Source organism: Nannospalax galili, unplaced genomic scaffold, assembly GCF_000622305.1.
Source record: "Nannospalax galili isolate Female #2095 unplaced genomic scaffold, S.galili_v1.0 scaffold543, whole genome shotgun sequence".
Classification (NCBI taxonomy): Eukaryota; Metazoa; Chordata; class Mammalia; order Rodentia; family Spalacidae; genus Nannospalax; species Nannospalax galili.
The window spans coordinates 1231125-1251968 of NW_008352270.1; the positions used below are offsets into that span (position 1 = coordinate 1231125).

At 45.7% G+C, this 20844-nt stretch overlaps 1 protein-coding gene across 3 annotated transcripts in view; it reads right to left on the reverse strand.

The window, feature by feature from the left end:
* Positions 1–20844, reverse strand: part of Kif26b (kinesin family member 26B) — a 499922-nt gene that overhangs the window by 77699 nt on the left and 401379 nt on the right. For 2 of the 3 annotated variants that reach the window (XM_029554099.1, XM_008849153.2), the window contains 3 exons: positions 6705–6911; positions 1565–1658; positions 221–483 (listed from right to left, as the gene is read on the reverse strand). In XM_029554099.1, coding sequence (XP_029409959.1) covers positions 221–483; positions 1565–1658; positions 6705–6911 — 564 coding nt within the window. The remainder of the gene's footprint in view (positions 1–220; positions 484–1564; positions 1659–6704; positions 6912–20844) is intronic. The other variant, XM_008849151.2, reaches the window with a different exon arrangement.

Here is a 20844-nt window from a genome sequence, read left to right on the forward strand (position 1 = left end):
ATTGTTGTCCCTGCACATTGTCAATTAGATTCAAGGTACAAATATTTAGGTTGGCTGAGCAGACGGCCCCACAGCTGCAGGCCATAAAGTTCCAGTCCACTTTAAAGTAAACACTCATAAGCCTCCTGGTTTACATGGTAAGTGATTCTGGGGCTGAGCTGCCCCGGCCTCCAAGGTAGAGATGAACCACCCCAGGGTGAGCCAAGCTAAAAGCACTCACCTGTGTGCCACAGATGGGGTCCTCACAGAGATAAACGCCGGGGGACTGGCCATCCTGTAGGCTGCCTGTGGCTACCTCAGACAGCAGGTCCCGAAGGTTCTCCTCTTTCCCCCATACCTCCACCGCTGAAATCCGGACTGAGAATCGGGCCCCGGTCTTTTCTTTGCGCTCATTGATAAGCTTGAATAGCCAAGAAATGGCGCAGGGAATGATGCCCAGGCTCTGCATAGAGTCGTCCCTTCCAATCATGGTATAGGATTTCCCTGTGAGAGCAGAAGAAAGGAAAGCAGTTGGAACGGCCAAACATCCTCAAAAAAATAAAAAGATGCCGAGGACACAGAAGAAAGGCATAGGGGAGTGGGCAAAAGGCAAGAAAAACAGCAAGCATTTCCTCACACTGGTGATGAAACAGCTGTAAAAGAATGGGAGGGCCCAAAGAAGCCACAAGATGAAATCACGGTGTGCCTTGCAGAGGATCCCCAGCATCACAGGCTATCCGGTTTCTGCATTGTTCTACAGAAAGTGGGAAGCAGTGCTTTTCATCACGATTACGGTCCTTTTTATAGCCACCCCACAGATTCAATCCACACACTCAAGCTTTATGTCCTTTCTCAAGTTAAATGCTGTGTATGTTTTTATAGTGTGAGCAAATTTCATTAAAACCAGGACCGCTGCTTTGATCTCAGATCATGAAATGAAGGAAGGGGCAGGGGAGATGCAGGCTCTGTGCCCTCTACAGTGCATTTGGGGTGATCTCTTCTACCAAAGGGACACTTTTTTGGAGCTTCCCAAATTTCTAACTCATCCAGCAGGTCCGGCAAGGCCTGGAGGCAAATAGATAGCTGTAGGTCAGGATTGAGAAGGGACAGTAGAGGGGAATTAATCCAACTCTTGGGGCTGGCTGGTGGTCTCCTTTCCCGCATACTACAGTGTGGGAGGACTCCTGACAGGGATGGATGCTGGAGCAAGGACAGGATTAGTCTGCTCCTCTCAGACAATCCTACAGGTGCTGGGCTCCACTTAGAGATTCTATTGGCTCTGCCCACCTGAATCCTCTTGGGGATGGTACAGGAGTTCCTGTTGATCATAACCTAGACCAAGTGGGAAGAACCCTGCTCCCCTCTTGTTTGTCTCTTGGACTTGAAGCTGTCCTATGTGAGTGGATATCCACTTAGGACAAGTTCCTGTTTCAAAGGCAGACATAGAAATCCATTACTGTTCAGTTTAGTACCTAAGGGGAATGTGACCTTTCCTCTCATCTGGAGACTCTGGCACCAATACTGAAACATCACTGGGATGACAGGAAACCAAATGAGCCACACAAGAAGTCAAGTTCTCACTTACCCAGCTTGGCATGGCCAAAACAGAACACGCAGCCATCTGCCCCATTCACCACAGACTGTATTACCTCAGCCACAGTTCCAGCACACACTTCAGCCTGGAAGAGTCAAGAGGAGACATGGGTAAATGCACCATAGAGCACCATGAAGCATCTGGATGACACAGAAGTGAGTCCTTCCTGGGGCTAAGGATTCCAGCATCACCACATTCCCAGTTGGTCCAGCCTCTGCCACAGAGTTCTGGGGGAACTCAGAGTCCTCAGGGACCTTCCACCTCTTGCAAACCTCAGAGTGACACAATTGACTGCCAGCCTCCTTTCTGCTATTGGATAGCGCTCATCAGTCCTATCTACGGAAAAGGTAGGAACAGGCTGTAGTGGGAGCATGGGATGGATTCCTGGACTGTGTTCCCCTCTGCCACCCGCCATTCCCCTTTCTAATCTCCTGGGCAAGGCTTCTCAACTCTCCCCTCTGCCCATTAGAACCTTCCTTATACACACACACACACACACACACACACACACACACACACACACATGGAGTTGATGGCACAGACCAGTTTTATTTGAGGGGAAGAGATGATGTGCCATTTCAGGACAGAGGCCTCAAGAAACATCCTAGTTCTAACAGAATTAGGAAGCTCTAGGCAGCTGTCCATTTTCTTGATCTCTGCTTTCTTCATCTGTGTCCCCTCTTTTAAAAATCTGCCATTTCTCGTTCTCTACACATACACTCAAGTGTCATTTGTCAGTGTGATCTGAGGTTTTCTTTATCTACCTGTGCCTCATTTCCAGTGAGATCATTAATCTTTATAGGCAGGAACTTGGTTCTTGATCATTTTTTTAATTTCCTTATTAACGCTCAATGCTAGTGCTCTCTGTGGACAACGGGGGCTCAGTAAATTCTGTGGACCACCTTGGAAAGATGAAAAACCTCTGGTTAGCATCTGAGACGTTCACAGCAGCAGGAGAACAAAATGATTCTCCATGTCTCACTGCTGCCTTCACTTCTGTCTCAGGCTGGCGTTGAAGCTGGCGGAGACATAGAGCCATTGAATGCTGGGGCTCTGCAGTTATTAGAGCAATGTGCCTCCCAGTGGGAATCTGAAAAGCAGCAGCCTCAGCCATGAATGTGGCTATTGTGCGGTTCAGTCTCACAATAAACCTAAGTATTTGGAAATCAATTTTGTCTCCAAAACTGAAATTGAAAAACCATATCCCCAACAATTATCATTGGTAGGGGTGGTCGCCTCAGCAGCTCTATGAGGCTCTTCTTGGGCTAAGGGAATCGAGGGACAGGGCTGTATGAGGTCCACAGGATCTTATACACACACCCCCACCCCATGATGGAGGCAACAAGAGCCTCCTGCACTAAAACCTGAGACTGAGGGAGTAGAATTTCTGGAACTTGTCAGTTGCCTCTGCAGAACAGGGAGAAATTACTGCCTTCTTTGGGTATGGAGGGAGGTGGGGGTTGGGAGACTACAAGTCACTTGGGCATACATAATAAAAACTGTGAATCTCAAGTCACTGAGGGGAATTCTGGTTATGTGTGGACCAAACTGCCATCAGAGTCACCCATACAGAGGCCAAGGGACAATGGAGACACAACGAGTGGACTCATAGAGCTCAGGGTGGTGCAGGCATCTCTGGTAGAGCTCTGGCCTGGCTGTCCACAGGGAAGACAGTGATCAGGGATTTGCCTATGTTGGTTTGTTAAGAGCTGATAGTAGCCCCTGGAAATTCCTTGCTGTTCTTTCCTGTGGGCCCAGAGAAGCAGGAAGCCTTCCTGAGTACATAATACAGCCATGGTAGGGTTAGATCTGCCCATGGCCCTACTCAAGCACAGCTCTGAATCCTCCCCACCTACCCCCAAGCCAGACCCAGCAGAAGTGTATACCAACAGTAGGCAGTCAGTGTCTGCAAAGGCTGCTTAAGGGTAACAGGATGGCTCATCAGGGCAAGGAGCAACAGGACTGTTCCTGTCATTGCTCAGTGCCAGGGAGCTGGTATCGTTAGAAATGAAAAGAAAGCAGAGTTCATATCTGCTTGGAGTCACCATGGTGACAGCTGCTGCAAAGGCAAGAATCTGAGAGTGGCCCTTGAATCTGGTCTAGTAAAGGCAGCCTCAGTATCTGGGCCCTGGACACTGCCATGTGTACAAACCCAGGTTGGCCTGCTGGACAATGGGCAACAATGTGAAGAGAGATCAGTTGGCCCAGTCAAAGCCACTCTGCACACTCTCCATTTTTGCCTTGAGGCTCAAGGGGTGCTTACCCTGTAGGGCTGAGCTGGCCATGACCAGCAGTGTGAGATTAACAATGGTGGCATTGTCGTAAAGATAGACAACACCTGTTGGGTACCTGCTGTGTTCCTGACTCTGTCCTAAGCACCTTAAGCATGTCAATTCAATGAATTGTAACAGACTAATGAAATGTATTTGACATATGAGGATGTTGAGGCACAGAGAGGTGGGTGACTTGTCCAGTGCTAGAAATAGTAGATAAAATACTGGGAGATCAAAGACAAACCATACTGAGCAGGATTCAGAAGGTTAATAGGAAGGAGGTGGGATCCAGGAAGGATGCTAAAGAGAGGGACTAGGAGCAAGAGAATTCATTTTGGAACCTCAATATCCTGTCTGTAATGTCAAAAGAGAAAGATGGTCTTTCCTACCCAGAAGAATTCTAGGAAGATTCAATGGGTAAATATATATGAAACTTCTTGAAAACTGCAAACTTATATCGAAATGTAACTTATAATATTAGACACCTGATCAAATTGGAATCTTCCAAAATAAGTGAAAGTGCAGCTCTGAGCATCCTGAGCTTGGGAACCAAGTGAGAAATGTAAACAAAGGCTAGCAATAAAAGTGGTTTGTTTTTCTGGAATAAATCTAAAACTCATTAATAGTCCATCCTTAATTTAGGGTGCACTTTGGAATTCTTTCAACTTCCCAAGATTAGCTTCTGAAGAGTGTACCCCTGTTAATTAAATTATTTGTAAGCCATTTGTTAGACCCAATGTCAGGTTTAAATTACTGAACCCATTGGGTGGTACGAAACAAAAATTCAAATGAACAGAGAAGCCGCAGAACTTAATCACAAAGTACCTTATCTTCCTGTGGTAAAACTCATTGAAGAAACTAATGTTCAGCATCCTAATGAATGGCATCTATAGCATGCACCAGTGCCCATGGTGGAGTGCAGGCGCTGTGGGACCATCACTGCTTCCTATACTCAGATATGACATAGAGGAACCACTGCTGCTGTGGCCCATAGGCTTACCTATAAGTTTGATTACCATACTCTGCAGAGTTTTACATAAATCTTGGGAAACACTTGAAATTTATTCAAAAAAGGTACAGGTGCCTGATGCCACAAAGCAGGCAAAACAGATTACTATATACCTACAACATGGCTTCTTTATTTATTAATATATGCATTTAGTTTTAGTGCTGAGGATTAAACCCAAGGCCTTGGGCATGTTAAGTACGAGCTATGCAATTGAGTTACACTCTTGCCCTGGGTTATTTATGAAGTTTTACAACTAGTAGTCCTATACTCATGTCACCTGTCTGGTCTCCAGCCTCTCAAAGGAGTAGGTGCTGTTTGGTACTACTTGGAAGCTCACAGTCACTAAGGCCCCAGGATTTAATCCTAGCAAGGCGATGTCTACTAGAAGCTCCCGCTGTCCTGTTTGATAGTATCTACTTGGCTGTCAGCAGTCTACAAATCTTAACACCATGTAACCCTAAATTACATTGTTAGTAGACCAGCAAATTAAAAAAATGGTTCACTTCTCCATCATGTGTGTGCATGCCCCTTGTCATGTGACTTCAAGAGCCATCTCTTCCCTGCTCCTTGAATCTGGGCCAACAGAATGCAGAGAAGTGGTGTTGCATCGTCCTGGGCCCAGGTCTCAAGAGGCTGCATACTTGGGTCCTAGAAGTGCTGTAAGAACAAGCCTAGGCTAGCCTGCTAAACAATGGAAGACAAAGTGGTAGAGAGACCAGCTGACCCTGACAAGGCCATTCCAGACCAGCCTAAATCCAGCCACCCACAAACTTGGGATAGCATCCAGCCAGGATCCTCAGACTGCCTACACTACTCATCGTCTATCACAGACATGTAAATGAGCCATGCCAGCCATAGTGCTGCCCCTCAGTTGACCCATCAACAACTGCACATGCTCACTGGATTAAGCATGGAATTTAAGGGCTGTTTGTCATGCAGCAACAGCTAACTGATATCATAGCTGTTGCCAATCCTCTTTGATTCCATACCGTTCCACTAATCCTAGCTCCAGGATACATATCAACCTCAGTTTCCATAAGGAGTACACCCCATTTCTCACGAGGACTATAGACCTGCCCCCCACCCAGTGAGTTTGGGACATTGCTTGATTTTAATCCACCTCCCTGAAACAATGTTATTTCCCTTGTTACATGGCCACTGGAAGCTCAGAGAGGAATGGATTTCCCTTTGACTAGCCACCAGCTCTTCCCTGTAGTTGTTTCCATAACTTTCAAGTTTTCCTGTCAGCTTATCAACAACTGGCTTGTTCTTCCTTCTCCCCTGGGTGTATTTTAATTGTGTTTGGGTGGTGAGCATATGTGTGTATACATGTTCATGTATGTGTAGGGGTGCACATACATGTGTGAGAACATGCATGTGGGGGCTAGACAGAGGTCAATGTTGGGTGTCCTCTTCTGTCCATCTTTGCCTTTATATTTTTAGGTGGAGCTCACCAATTTGGCAAGACTAGCTGCCAGTGAGCTTCAGGGAGCCAATCTCTGCCTCCCCAGCACCAAGATTACAGAGGTATACCACCTGGCTTTTCATGTGAGTGTCAGAGATTCGAATTCAGGTCTTTGTGCTTTTGTAGCAAGCACTTTCCTAACTAAGTCATCCCCCCAGCCTCCCAAAGGTGTATTTTGGTGAAATTATCACATAATGATCCTGCCCAAGGAAACTGTCACAACAGTGACACTGAAAACTGGGGTGTTCAGTGGAGCTCAGAATGACTTCTAAACTTAGCAGTATGGATAGAGGAGCTCGTCCATTAGCGTGACCCAGAAGATACCCTCCCAGCTCATACTCCTCTAATCAATACTGCCTGAGCCTGGAGGGGGCCAATATATACCTGAGAAGCATCTTGTGGAAAAACTGCATCAAAGGCAAACATCTTAGGAGGAACCTGGTTGCTTCTCTTTTGGAAGGCATTTTGACCTCCGCAAGTCAGGGGATCATACAAGGTGATCTGCTTCTTCCGTGGATCCACCTTCAAGAATGAGCTGGATTCTGAGGTATCCCGAGCCAATGTGGAACAGATTCTAAGCATGACTTTCACCTGTTAAAAAACAAAGATGAGAAACAACATGGATGGAGAGGGCTGGCTACTTTATGATGAAGTGGCCTTCTACACTTGGATGGTATAAATATTCCCAGCTATAGTGAACATTCTCATGATCTGTTATAATGAAATACACAATGAATTAAGAAGCTAATCCTCAGTGGGTCATGGGAAAGATGGTGCATTTATAATTACCAGGTAGAATAGTTTGATATGTCCCTTACTTCAATGCAGAGAAGGTACACTGTATTCTTTGTCTTCCTATTAATATAAATTAAAAATTAACTGTGCCCTGGTGGTCCAATTATATAGATGAAAAGCTAATCTGGACTGTCAGGCTATAGGGGCTGGTGTAGTCTCCTTGAAGCTCACAGATCAATAAACCATGCACATAAAAGTTAGTATCATAATTTACTCCCCAGCTTGGCTCATCAGGGCTCTGGGAGACAAAAATCCACAGTTATTAGTGTCATCATTAAAGCCCTGTGAAATGGCCTGCTTTTAATGGCCAGCGTTTGAAATGCATTCCAAGGGGCAAGTGTGATAAAAGATTGCTTTGCAACATGTTATTTGGGATCCCATTAAGTGAACACAGAGAAGTTGTCATTTCAGGGAATGAAAGTATGTCTCCATAGGAATCAGAAGGCAGTACCCTCTAACCCACCTTCTGAGTCATGGGACATGAACATCTTTCATGCTCACGACCAGCCCAGCTCTGCCCTGCAGCCAAGCATGACACTCACAGAAATGGACAGCCTCCTTTGGAGTCCTAAGGTAGGCAGAAGTCAAGCTGAAGGCACTCACAGATCTAGGGGCTATAGTCCTGGGAGATGGACCGCTTATCTCTCAGCTGTTTGTTACTATGTGTTGATTCAGTCCAACACATGACAGGCACTTTCCTTGAGTACCTACTATGTGCCACATACTGTGCTAGACATGAAAGATGCATACAGCAGACAGCTGCAAAGACAGTTTCTATAATGTAATGTGGCAAATGGTGAATGTGTGCCCAAGGATGAGTTTGAAATTCTTGTCCTCTTTTCTTAACCAGGTGTCAGTATGATGAAACCTCCACCACGCTTGGGGGGTAGGCGCCATTGTAAATTGTGGTGTGTGTGTGTGTGTGTGTGTGTGTGTGTTATGCATAGATTACCCCATGTGTGAGTACACATGTGTGGTTGCACATGTGTGCGTGTACATATGGAAGACGGCGGTTGATGTTGGGTGTTTTTCTTGACCATTTTCCACCTTATACATTTGCAGGGTCTGTCACTTGAGTCCACAGTTCACCAATTAGGTGAATCTAGCTACATACTGCTGGGATCCCCTATCTTCATTTCCCATATGCTGGGCTTGCAGGCAGGCAACATGCCCACCCTGCATTTACGAGGGTGCTGGGGACTGAACTATAATCCTCAGGCTTGCACAGTAAGTAATAACCCTCCCAGACATATCTCCCTAGCCCCTGGTTGTAATTTTTTAAAACAAAATGTTTCAAACAGAGAATAATACACATTGTGCACTACAGAGTGAGGCCATCCTTTTGTCCATCTGTTTGCTGAGGCCTTGGGACTAATTTGCAATGTGCAAAGCTGAAATGCGAAGACTTCCAAGGGTAGCAGACTATCACAGCCCTGGCTGTGCTACCTGGTGTGCAGAAGGACCCCCAAGGCTGGGATGTGGCTTGCCTCCCAGGGGTCAAAGCTTGGTTCTCTCATGTGAGACCATAGAACATTTCCTGCCAGTTGGAGGAGGAACAGTGCTGTATCAGGTCTGTGCCATCACCTCCACGATCTCATTTAGTCTTCTCGTGAGCCAGAGAATGGACATACTCGTCAAGATTTTGCAGAGGAGAAAACAGATGTCACATACTGTTATGATTTCATTCTGTTGCTGTGATAAAGCACTCTGATCAAAAGCAACTTAGAAGATGACAATATTTATTTGGCTTACACTCTAGGTCACAGTCCATCACTGAGGGAACTCAAGGCAGGGACCTGAAGCAAAACCATGGAGAAACACTGCTTGCTGGCTTGCTTATTGGTGCATGCTTATACAACCCAGGACGACCTGCATACTGATGGTACTACCCACAGCGGGCTGGCCCTCCTACATTAATTAATAATCAAGACAATCCCCCGACATACCCACAGACCAACTTGAGAAAAACAATTACTCAACTGAGACTCTTTTCATGTGATTCTAGGCTGTGTCAAGTTGACAGTGGATTTTAACTAGGGACACACATGTCGGCCCAGGTTGCTGAACTTGTGGATGGTAAGGCTGGGCCTGATTCAACTCTAGAGCCCATGCTTTCTCCTTCACGCCAACTGTTGCCTCTCACTGTCAAGCTTCTTAGAGCTTCACTTTCCCCATCTGCATGATAGCAATGCCTGCCTAATATGACTATTGTGAGAATTTGATTGATTGGTGTGTGAGGTGCTTATTTCCCCCTACTTTGATCCCCTTTACCTGTCTTCCTCTGGACCATGATAGCCTATCATTTTCCAATGATGATGCTAATGATAAAACTATAGAGTGCCTTATCCTGGACTCTGGGCACAATCACCCATAAGGAAGACCCCAGGGTAGGTCACTATAGAGAGGGCTAGTTATTAAGCATCATATCTGACTAGGATCCTATCAGCATAGCACTGTTGAGTCCCACAGCCACTGCCTACTGGACAATAACCATATTTATCTACATTCTGTTGGGGACATTTTCTTCTTCCTGTGACCCCTCTTATAGCCTGATTTCAACTGCCTGATTTATATGTCTGTTCCTGTTACACAGCAAGTATGCTACAAGCAGGTATTCACACAGCAACGTCTGGTAGGTGGCTGAGCCTCCAGGCTTTCTGTGAATGCCTCTCCCCTCTCTGCTCAGCCACAGACCGCACACGTCAAGGATGCTGCGACACCAGGCAGAACTGATGGAGCCACACGGCCCACTGCTTTTCTAGTTCGCAATTTTGCATGCCGTTTCTAGGTAAGTAGAAGTGCTGAATGTAAAATATGAGTTAGGCCAGGCAGGAAACCAGGAAGGACAGGGCTGAGTCAGTCAGTCATTTGAACGGGAGGCACGTGCCTGCATCTTAATGAAGTACCAAGCTTGTGGTCCTTTTCTGCAGGCAAGCTGAAGATCCAGCCTGGGGTCTAGCTGAGGAGACACACGGTTCTTTAAAAACCCATTGAACTCGGAGCTGGAGGGAAATGCCACACTTCATTCTTTTCTCTGAAATTCATTTAAATAAGCGGAGGGGTCCCTTCTTCACAGGAAGGGAATTGGGTTTTTCTGCTTCGCGTCTTTTTTGTCATTATTCCTTTAGTCCCGCACTCCACTTCCTGCCTAATCCTCTGTAATTAAAGAGCTTAAGAGACACCACTTATGATCAAGAAATTCCCTTGGACTTCTTGCCAGGAGCCCTTGCTTTTGTTACAAACAGTTAGGTTCTTGGCAACATCGTCTTCAACCCCACACTCCCTGTCGCTCCTCCTAGAGGGTCTGAGCTGCCTCAGGCACAGTTTCGCTCAACTCTGAGGTCAAGGCCCCCACCACTTCCAAGAGCAGACCTGGGGTGACCAACTACATCAAGGCAGCTCAAGCAGTGTGAGTGGAGGCAAGCATGGGGAGACAGACACCCAGAGAAGGGAGACTGGTACTGTGCACCAAAGTCCCCACTGGTTGGAGCCCACTTCACTTTATTTGTCTAATTACTCTGTGGCTGGCTGGAGACAGTTGTTGCTTGGAGCAGCAGTTGTTTTCATGCCCTGCTCATTAATCATTTCGGCACTTCTTGTGGATGGCATTCTGAGACATGAGAGAAAAGGATTGTGAGACACTTGTTAAGAGGGGCCGAGCACCCCTCTCTCAGTTGCACACACCCTCTATCAACACAGAGGTGATCTCCGGCTGCCACCCGCCTTATTGAAGGCTAATGAGGAGTGGGCCCTGCAATCACTCACCGCCACTGCTACACACATGGTCATGGTCTGCAGATGTTCTCGTCCTGTTCTTACTCATCCAGTTCAGCCACAAGGCACAGACCTATAAGGTTCTTTCCAGAAGCTGTTGAGTTGGAGGCTTGGGTTCAGCTCTAATACTCATGAGGGCTTTGGGCAGTCTGACCATTCAAAGGATCCCTCACCAATCAGAAAACACTACACAAGATGATAAAGAAATGGGAAAGAGAACTCCATGTTCACCTTCATGCATGAACTTGTTTTAAGTTCCTTGTGTGGATACCCACAGTGAAAGCTCTCCACAGACACGTCAGACAACAGAACGCTCTGTGACGTGGCTATGATCAATGCTGAGTAAGATGATAAATAGTTTTCTTGCTCAAAGTCACAGGGTATGGAGGCAGATTAGTCACTACATCTTTCAGGTCCTTTAGAGCTCAGTATTTTAACTCTTTACACTGATTTTTAAGAATCAGCTCAGTAGAAACTGGTCAAGATGCAGATGGAAACCCAAACCAGAAATGTCATTTGGTACCATTTCTGTCTCAATCCCAACAGGATTAGAGTTTTTCTTAAGAATTATAGAAGTTCCTGAAACATGTCTAAATACTGTTCAAGAAGGTAAATCACAGCAAGTTGAACAGATTGCTATTAGCCAGGTGTGGTGACTCCTGCAGCTAATTCCAGCACTCAGAGCAGAAGCAAGAGAATCGCTGATATTGGAGGCAAGCCTGAAAGCCTGGTCTACATAGCAAGTACCAGGCCATCCAGGGCTACATAGTGAGGCCCTGTCTTAAAAGAAGGGGATAGGTTGGTCAAAAACTACCCATAGGAGGAAAGTAAGATTGCTAGGTAGGGTCCTCAGTGGTAGAGTATATATACCTGTCATGAATGAGATCTCTCTCTCTCTCTCTAGCTCTCTCTCTCTCTCTCTCTCTCTCTCTCTCTCACACACACACACACACACACACACACACACACACCAAAGAGATCATCAGCTAAGACATCACAACCAAATGGCAGAGGTACCTCCAGCCAATCCAGGTTCCTTCCTTCCCACTGAGGAGTGTGGGAGGCACTGGCTACCAGGATTCCACATAGTAAGTGCAGGTGGCAGGAACACTAACCGTGCTGTCCTCAGCCCCTCTCACACATGGGTTGAAGAGGTGGAGGGTGAAAAGCATGTTGTCCTTGGGACAGATCAGGAGGCTTTTTCTTTTTCCTCATGTTTTGGGTAGGATTCAACATTAAAGAGAAAAACTTGGAGGGTCACAGAATAGCGCATTGTTTTTAATTGACATTGCTCTCTCCTCACAGGTTTATGCTATGGAGGGCATAGTAATGAATCTGGAGTGGGACTGAACTCTCACCCAAACATTAAACCTGGAGTGGGACTGGGTTCTCACCCAAACATCGCCACCACTGTGTGTTGTGTGGGTCATGAAGGTATGTAGTCCTTGGCATCCTTATCCTTGAGATAGGCCTGCTGTACTACGTCCCTTAACGTAAAAACTGATTGGAAAGCAGCACATAGAACCAAGCAGTGCAGTGCCCCCGATGCCTGCAGTGTCCACAGCTACAGAGTCAACCAACCACAGATTGGGAAGACCTGAAGAGAAAATACATGCGTACTGAACATTTACAGGCTCCCTATGGTATAACAACCACTTACATAGTAGTTACATTGGGTTATATATTATAAGTAATCTAGAGATAACCTGAAGTGTGCGGGAGGATGTGGGTAGGTTATATGCAAATACCATGCCATTTTATATGTGGGACTTGAACAGTCATACATTGCAGAATATGGGGAGGTTCTCAAAACCAGTCACTTATAGATACTGTGGGATGCTTACATTATCTTCAGGAAGGCAGAAATGTAGGGAGGGAGGAAGAAATAGGTTCATTTTCTTCAGATCAACTACTATAAAATAGACTTTGTATATCAACATCAAATCAAAACCTCAGATAGGGATGGGGAAATGGCTTGGTGGGTAAGAACACCTGCTATGCAAGGATGAGGACCTGAGTTCAAATCCTCAGCCCCCTCTGATACAGGCAGATCTGGAGCACTCTGGAGCTCACTGGCCAGCCAGCAGAACCTGAGCCAACCTCTGGCCTCTGTGTGCTTCCACATCCTCACACCCACATCCATGTGCATATACCATCTCACCCACTACATAAAAATATAAACTGAAGCAAAATTAAGCACATGCATACAAAAAATTGAAATTTTAAAAATACAAAAAATAATTTCCTTCTTCATTCCATCAAATTTACATAAGGTCTGCTTACTTTTATATTGCTTGCATATATGTAAGTGTACCCATATCATGCAATGCCTGAGGAGGTCAGAAGAGGGCGTCGGATCCCCTGGAACAGGAGTTACAGACAGTTTGTAGCTGTGATGTGGGTGCTGGGAATTGAATCAGGGTCCTCTGCAAGAGCAGTCAGTGCTCTTAACCGCTGAGCCATCTCTCTAGCCCCTGTTTACAATTTTTTTAATCAAGGTGAGTAATGCATATGATGTTTGAGCTGAGCATCTAAAGGCTGAGTGAGGGACTTCTTGTGTTTGATTTCTCTATTCTCTGTCTTGATCAGACAATAGGTGTGCTCACACTATGTGATTACAGTGCATCGTCACTTGGGGAGATCTCCAGCCATTCTAGACACAGTGATTGGAGAGATGGGAGACTTACAGAGTGGATGCTGCTTGATGCATTCTTCTCAACACAGACATGTGCCACCTGCTCTACTGAGAAGTAAGCAAGCCTCCATATCCTATGCTGTGACATTTTGACAAATACATGGTAAAAGATTCTGATGAAGTGCCAGTTTCTAAAAACTCATTGCAAGGGATTAAGCTATCACTTTCTGGCCATTATATTTAAAGAGCTTTTCTGCCTTTAAATATCATAATGTAAGAATACATTGCTAACCCACCCCTGGTGTACTGAACTTCATAAATACGACTTTCTTTTCGCCCTTTTTACTTACTCAAGGTGCCTGTTTTGTCCAGGAGAAGACAGGCAATGATATGAAAATAAATTAAAGTCAGGTTTTACCCAAGAAGGAAGCTTGGATATTTCCCTGGTAAAGCGATATGAAATTGCTTTTGTTTTCCGTGTGTGTGTGTGTGTGTGTGTGTGTGTGTGTGTGTATGTGCAAGTGTGCACATGAACACAAACACAGGAGGACATCAGGTGTCCTCTTTTATCACTCTCTGCCTGCTTCCCTTGAGATAAAGTCTCTCATTGAACCCAGAGCTTGCCTTCTTCAGCTAGACAGGCACCAACAATCCTCCTGTCTCTGTACCTGTCACAGCACTGGGATGATAGGCACATGTGGCCATGCCTGGTTTATTATGGTGCTGGGAATCTGAACTTGGGTCCTTATGCTTGTACAGCAAGTGCTCTCTCCAGCCCTGAAACTGCTTTTCCTGAAGGCAGATCTTACAGTTTCATGAGACTGAAGGGATCACGGAGACTTTTAGAAGACCACAAAAATCCTATTGGCAATAGTAAGGACCTTGCAGGTTTCTACTAACTCCAACACCAGAAAATGCAGGGGAGAACTAAGAGGATTGCAATCCCTACAGTTAGCTTTTAAATACATCTTGTGAAGTCATTGTTCCATAAAACCATAATTACCATTACAGAACTACAGAGGCACACCTGTGGGAACCCCGGAGATTCTAAGTTCAGTTCTGTTGTGTGTTACAGAACCTAAATAGGATTGAATGTCTTTGCGTAGAAATGAAGTATTATCCTTCATGACATCCTCTAAGATCGCAGGGCTTTAAGACCTGGAAAAAGTCCAGATGCATGTGTCAGGCTTGGAGGGCAGAGCCTGAGATGTACTTGGGCTTATTGTGGGACAGTGTCTGTTCTGTGTTGACAAGACCAGCTGATCAGCCATCAACACCATTGCCATAACATCTTTACAGGTTTTACAACCCTTTCAATTCCTTATTTACTCCCCTTGGCTGCTCTGCCCAGGATTTAGGACTGGACTTGCAGTCACCATCCTCCCCAGCTCCAGGCTGGGATTCCAAGTCCAGTACTTCAGTGACTTGCCCAAAGTCAACTCTCTGGCTGTGGCCTTGACCTGCTTCTCCTCCAGGGAGCACCCAGGCTGCATGCAGAGTTGAGACACCCTTGAGAACAAAGGAAGAGTAGGCTGATTCCTGCATTGAAGACTTGGCTTTTCAGAGGTACCAGTAGGTGAGTTCATGTGGTGCCAGACAGAAAATAATGAGCAGCTCTGTCATCAGAGGGGAGATTTACATTACTAAAAGCCAGGCTGGGAAAGGTGACAAGTGGTGGTACAATAAAGCTAAGTGTGAGGGAGCATGTGCAAGACCAGAAAATGGAGCCTGGTAATGAGATGTACTCAATAAAGAAGTGCTTCAGGGAGTGGAGGGGGGCTAGAAGGCTCCCTAAAGCTCTTCATCAGTGGGCATCTGTCACCAGCCAAGGCCAGCCAGGGACTGTGAAATGAGGAGAGGGAAAAAAAAAAAAAAAAAAAAAAAGCCTTCTCTGGGAGGCACTGCTAATGGTCATGTGGCTCTGGGAGCAGAGTCTCTCACACCAATTAGCTGCCCAGGCTGCAAAGATGCAGACAGACACATCTCAGGGGCCAGTCTTATCAGAAAGGGCTGGAACTTGTGGCCTATTTAGAAGACACACTCTCCCTTAGCTCATTCTATTAGGGAACTTATTTTAAATGGATGAGCCAGTATTAAGACAGGCATCTTTGGGTCTGAGCGAGCAGGTTGTGGGATACTGATGTGTCCCTGGGAGATTCACTCCGATGTCAAGGATGTTCACTGTTAGATTCCTGTCTGTGACTTCCTGTCTGTTCCTAGGGGACAGGCTGGGGAGACAGGCTCTTCGGTTTGAGATCTGGATCATTTGCTGATGTGTGTCTGTGGACAAGATATCTAACCTTGGTACCAAATGTATAAACTAGTCATAAGAAGAAAATGCTGGCCTAGCAGGGTTTCTGTGATTATTATAGAGCAAATGGCTACATTGTACATGCTTGGAAATATTAGCTATTATTACTACATAGTCATTACTGAGGCAACTGAGTCTATCGGAGGGATCATGAACAGTGAAGTCAAATCCTGGCTCTTGGTAGTGATGTGACCATCAGTATGTTAATAGTTTCCTTGTCTGTGAAATGGAGATAATGGTTCCTTAGGAAACCACTTAAGGCCTGAACACACTTAGGCTAGTTCCTCAAATAACCAATTTCTAAAGTTGTTTTTCAGGAAAAATCATCCAATCAGCAAGCAGCTCCTCTCCTTTCTAGTCCTTGAAATTCTCAGCTACCAGCTGATGGGGAGGCAGATCTGAGCTGACAGCTCCTGAATTCCTGGCTGAGTGACCACACAATAAAGTTCTCTTTTCGCATGATGATCATGCAAAGGACTTGGCACAAAGTCTTCAATAAATAATAGTTACTCTCATGTGGAACCTATATCCATGAAGGGGTAAAGCACCCATTGCCCTCAAACCTCATAGATGTTCATCGCTTCTCTCCCTTTCTATCCAGCTTATCTAGGAGTTCGGGAGGACCAGTCACTATATTCTAAACCATCTTCTGCCTGATGGTACCCAATTTTTTTTAGAAGCAAAGTCAATCCCAGACCTCTGGTTTCTACTCTTTTACCTGATTGTTGGTAAATACCAGGTAATAACGACTGGGGACTTTCCGAACACTCAGTAGAAAAGGGATTATTGTTATGAGAAATACCTAGTGGTATGGTGCAGGCCTGAAATATCAGCTACTCAGGAGGCTGAGGCAGGAGGATTGCAAATTCAAGACCTACTTGGGCTATAGAGTGAGTTCCAGGCCATTCTGGAGAACATTGTGAGAGCCTGTCTCATTAAAAAGAAAAAGATAAAAAGAGGACTGGGAGTGTAGTTTGGTTGTGCAGTGCTTACCTAGATATGCAAGACCCTGGATTCAGTCCCAAGCATCAGAGAGGGGAGGGAGGGAGGGAGTAAGGGAAGGAGGGAGGAAGGGAGGGAGGGAGGGAGGGAGACTGAAGGAGTTTAAGAGCGGCTACTTCTTAAGTTAGAATTCTTTCAGATGTACTCAGTTTCGATTTGGGACATTTACTATCCATAAAGAACCAATTTCCCACCAAAGCTCACTCAGGTTATGATGGACCAGCTACAGAACAGATCTGTTGCCACACAGCGGAACTGAAGTGCTGCATCAGTTGCTGCAACACCTCTGCTGTTTCCGGGGAGCCACTGTTTGCTTTGGAAAACTACAGGCCAAGGGGAAAGCTGTTTTTCCTTCTGGAGCCCACTTGATGGGCTCAGCTCGCTATGGGACACTTGCTTTGCTGTCTCTGTCACCTCACTTTGGGGTTCTTCCTGGAATTTCAATACCTCATTGCTTCTGGCCTTTGATACAGATAAAACCCAGGACTCAGGCAGACATCTTCTTAGAGTACTGCCTACTGGACACCTTGGAGTTTGGCAAAGCACCATCTTAACTTAGTTATCTAAAATTAAAAGGGCAACACCTATGATTGCTTAATAATTACTAGAGTACTGCCTACTGGACACCTTGGAGTTTGGCAAAGCACCATCTTAAACAACTTAGTTATCTAAAATTAAAAGGGCAACACCTATGATTGCTTAATAATTAAGTACATAAATCTTTTCCTCATGTATATCTTCAGTCCATTCGCTCTATAAAACTGTCTCGCAGGAACACTATCTATTCCAGCTCCCAAGTTCTATGGTACTCGAAGCTCCTAGGAGGACAATCTTTTCCTGTTAGTGGCATGAATGGATGACACCTGCAAAGAACCTGGGGTTAGGGGGAAGGAAGCATGGGCCTCACTTCTCAAGGCTGCCTGGGGACCCAGGGCAGGTGAGTTATCGTTTAGTCTCTCTGGCCTACCTTATCCCAGCCTAGTGACAAGAAAATAGATGTCCATCTGAGCCTCTTGGGAGACTGGGTTCTAGAAGGGCTGGGAAGCCCTTTTAGAAAACTCAGGGACATGCATGCTTCTAGACTGCTCTGTCACTAGAGCCAGAATCTCTGTAGCCAGTCTTGGAAGGAAGAAGATGATAAGCCCAGGGAATCATCCTAGCAGAAAAGGCATCTGAGGGAGTCCTGAGATCAAGAGGTTAGAACCTGGAATAGTCTTATCTAAAGTTTTGGATGCTAGAGAAATTTAACTTTCATTGAAGTCTGACAGCCTCATTAGGTCACTGAACAAACTCTACATTCTTATGTCTATGCCAAGAAAAGAGAAGATGAGAGAGGGTCAGGAAGAAGAACAAAGAAATCGCGCCCCTGTCAAGTCTTACAGTCTCAACAAGGAAGAGTAAGAAAGTAGCTAGCCATGGTCACCCCAGCACAATATCTGGCCATGGTCGCCCCACTTCTTTCTCTACCAGTCCTCCAAATGGCCTCACATTCAGAAGTATGCATGTTCTAACCACTAAGCATGTGCTGGTCACATGTTCTGCACAGAATCAATGCCAGTGCTGTAAGGGAGAAGGACATGAAAACAGTTGAGTCTGTGCATATGAAAAGGAGAGATGGGGCTGGAGAGATGGCTCAGAGGTTAAGAGCACTGACTGCTCTTGCAGAGGACCCGGGTTTGATTCTCAGCACCCATATTGTGGCTAACAACCATCTGTAACTCCAGTTCTGGGGGAATCCAACTCCTCTGTGGGCATTGCACAACATGGATGCACCTACACACATGCAGGCAATACACTCATACACATAAAATAAAAATAATAAAAAAAAATTTTTAATAAAAAGGAGATAAAGTACTGCTTCCATTTAAGTTTCTCCAGAAACCAGCTTGGAACTAAAACAACTTTAATCCCTAGCTGAGCTCCAGTGAGCCTCAAGGTCATTACTGCCATCTTGTTGAAAGGGCTAAGGGTCACCTGATTAGAAAGGACAGCCTGTGGGCAGAGGGAGGACATGCTGAAAAGATGAGGGCCTGAATGAAAGCCCAGTTGGAGAAAAGGAAAAATGCTCTCCTGTCACCTCCTGTACCTGCCTCCTATAATTCCGTCACTGCCCTCTGCCTTGGCAGAGGCGCCCTGGCTGGCAACAGCTGAGTAGTTTAAAGCTCAATGTCATGTTCTAATATGGAAGATTATCACAGGTGCTTTTTCTGTCTTTTCTTTAACTATATGTGGAAAATCTACTAGAGGCTAGGGAGGGGAGGACCTGTAAACTTGCTATTTACTTAATCATGGTCTACTTCCACTAGCATTTGGTAAAGAACCAAAACTAACAGCATCAAATTAAAGTGCAACCCTATGTGCCAACAATGACCATCCTCCTTGCCTAAAAGGCTGAGACCATGGAGGAGGCCAGAGAGGACAGCTTTCCCTCTGCAACTGAAGGGCTTTGGAAACCTTGAGTGAAAGGCACCTAAGCCATAAGGCTGACTTCTGTATTTGAGAATTTAATATCCTTCCTAGCACACTGGGTCTGAAGGAAATGTCAGAAGCATGTGCCCACACTGGGATGGATGATCTGCAGCCACTGCTGGCCAAACTATGGGCACTAACTTTGCTTAGCTCCTGTGAATACCCTTGGCAGGCCCTAAAAGCACAGCTCAGAATCAGCTTCCTCCATCTGAGAACGGAAATGGAGGCTTATCCTGGTCCTGCAGAAACTGTCTCTGTTGCCAGGTGCTATTACTGCAAGATGTTCCAATCCTTGACCTGCGGTTTCTAGAGTCTCGTATACACAGGGCTATGTTGTCTTGACTTCTAGGTGAACTCCAACCTTCCCTTGAACATTTCCCATGTTCCTTAAATTCACTGGCGCTTACAGATCTCAGAGCAATGTCAAGTGGTTCTCCCAGACCAACTCCTGGCCAGCCTCAGATCATTGCATAAACATCCAGGTTAGAAATCCATCCGTCCTTCACTAAGCATCTGTCACATACCTCTTAATTTAGACCATGCACAATGAAATGTTCTGGGACTGAGTGTAAAAACCAGTTACAATCTTCAAGTGAGTTGTAGCTCATCAGGTCAGACACCCCTCCCCCAAACAAATCCATACTAGAGTAAGGAAAAGAGCTCTGTATTGGGGAACGAGTGTGACCTAACTGGTGGGGACAATTCCTTTGGGGAGCATGAGCCAGGGTAGGTTCCATGAAGATGCTGAGGAATGGGACTTGGAAGTGGAGTCAGCATCAGGTAGGCCCTGAAGGCATGGGAAAGGGTACCTGGGTGCAGAGTGAGTGGCGTGTGCAAAGGCCAGGAGAACCCTCCTGGAATCTACAAGTCACCCTGCCAAGTTAGGACATGTCACTTAGTTTCCTCATGACTCAGTTTCCCCTTCAGTACAATGGAGATGGCAACAGAGAATTGGGGTCATAGACACTGTTTAGAAGATGAAATGAGACAATCCATAAAACTCTTGACAAAGAGCCTGGTAGTGGCGAGGACTCAGTGAGCTCAGCTTTACTGTTCTCTCTAATGGAAGCTGAGTGTAAGCAAGATGGAGGAGAGGGCAGAAACTCACCTGGGTTAGGGAGTTAGTTCAGTAAGTAGAGTACTTGCCTTGTAAACATGAGGACCTGAGTTTGATCCCTAGAACACATATAAAAAGTGCCAAGTACAGTGGCACATCCTAGCAGTCCTTGTGGATCACTGGCCAGCCAGCCTAGCCTACTTGGTAAGTTCCAGGAGAGTGAGAGACCCTGTCTCAAAAAATATAAATGTAGGTGGTACCTGAGGAAACATATCCAAGGATGTCCTCTAGCCTTTGCATATGTACATGTGCGTGTGTACACACACACACACACACACACACATGCATGCATACACACACATACACACACATACATACACACATACATACATACACACACATACACATACACACACACGCACACACACATACATACACACACACACACATGCACACACACATACACACACATACACACACA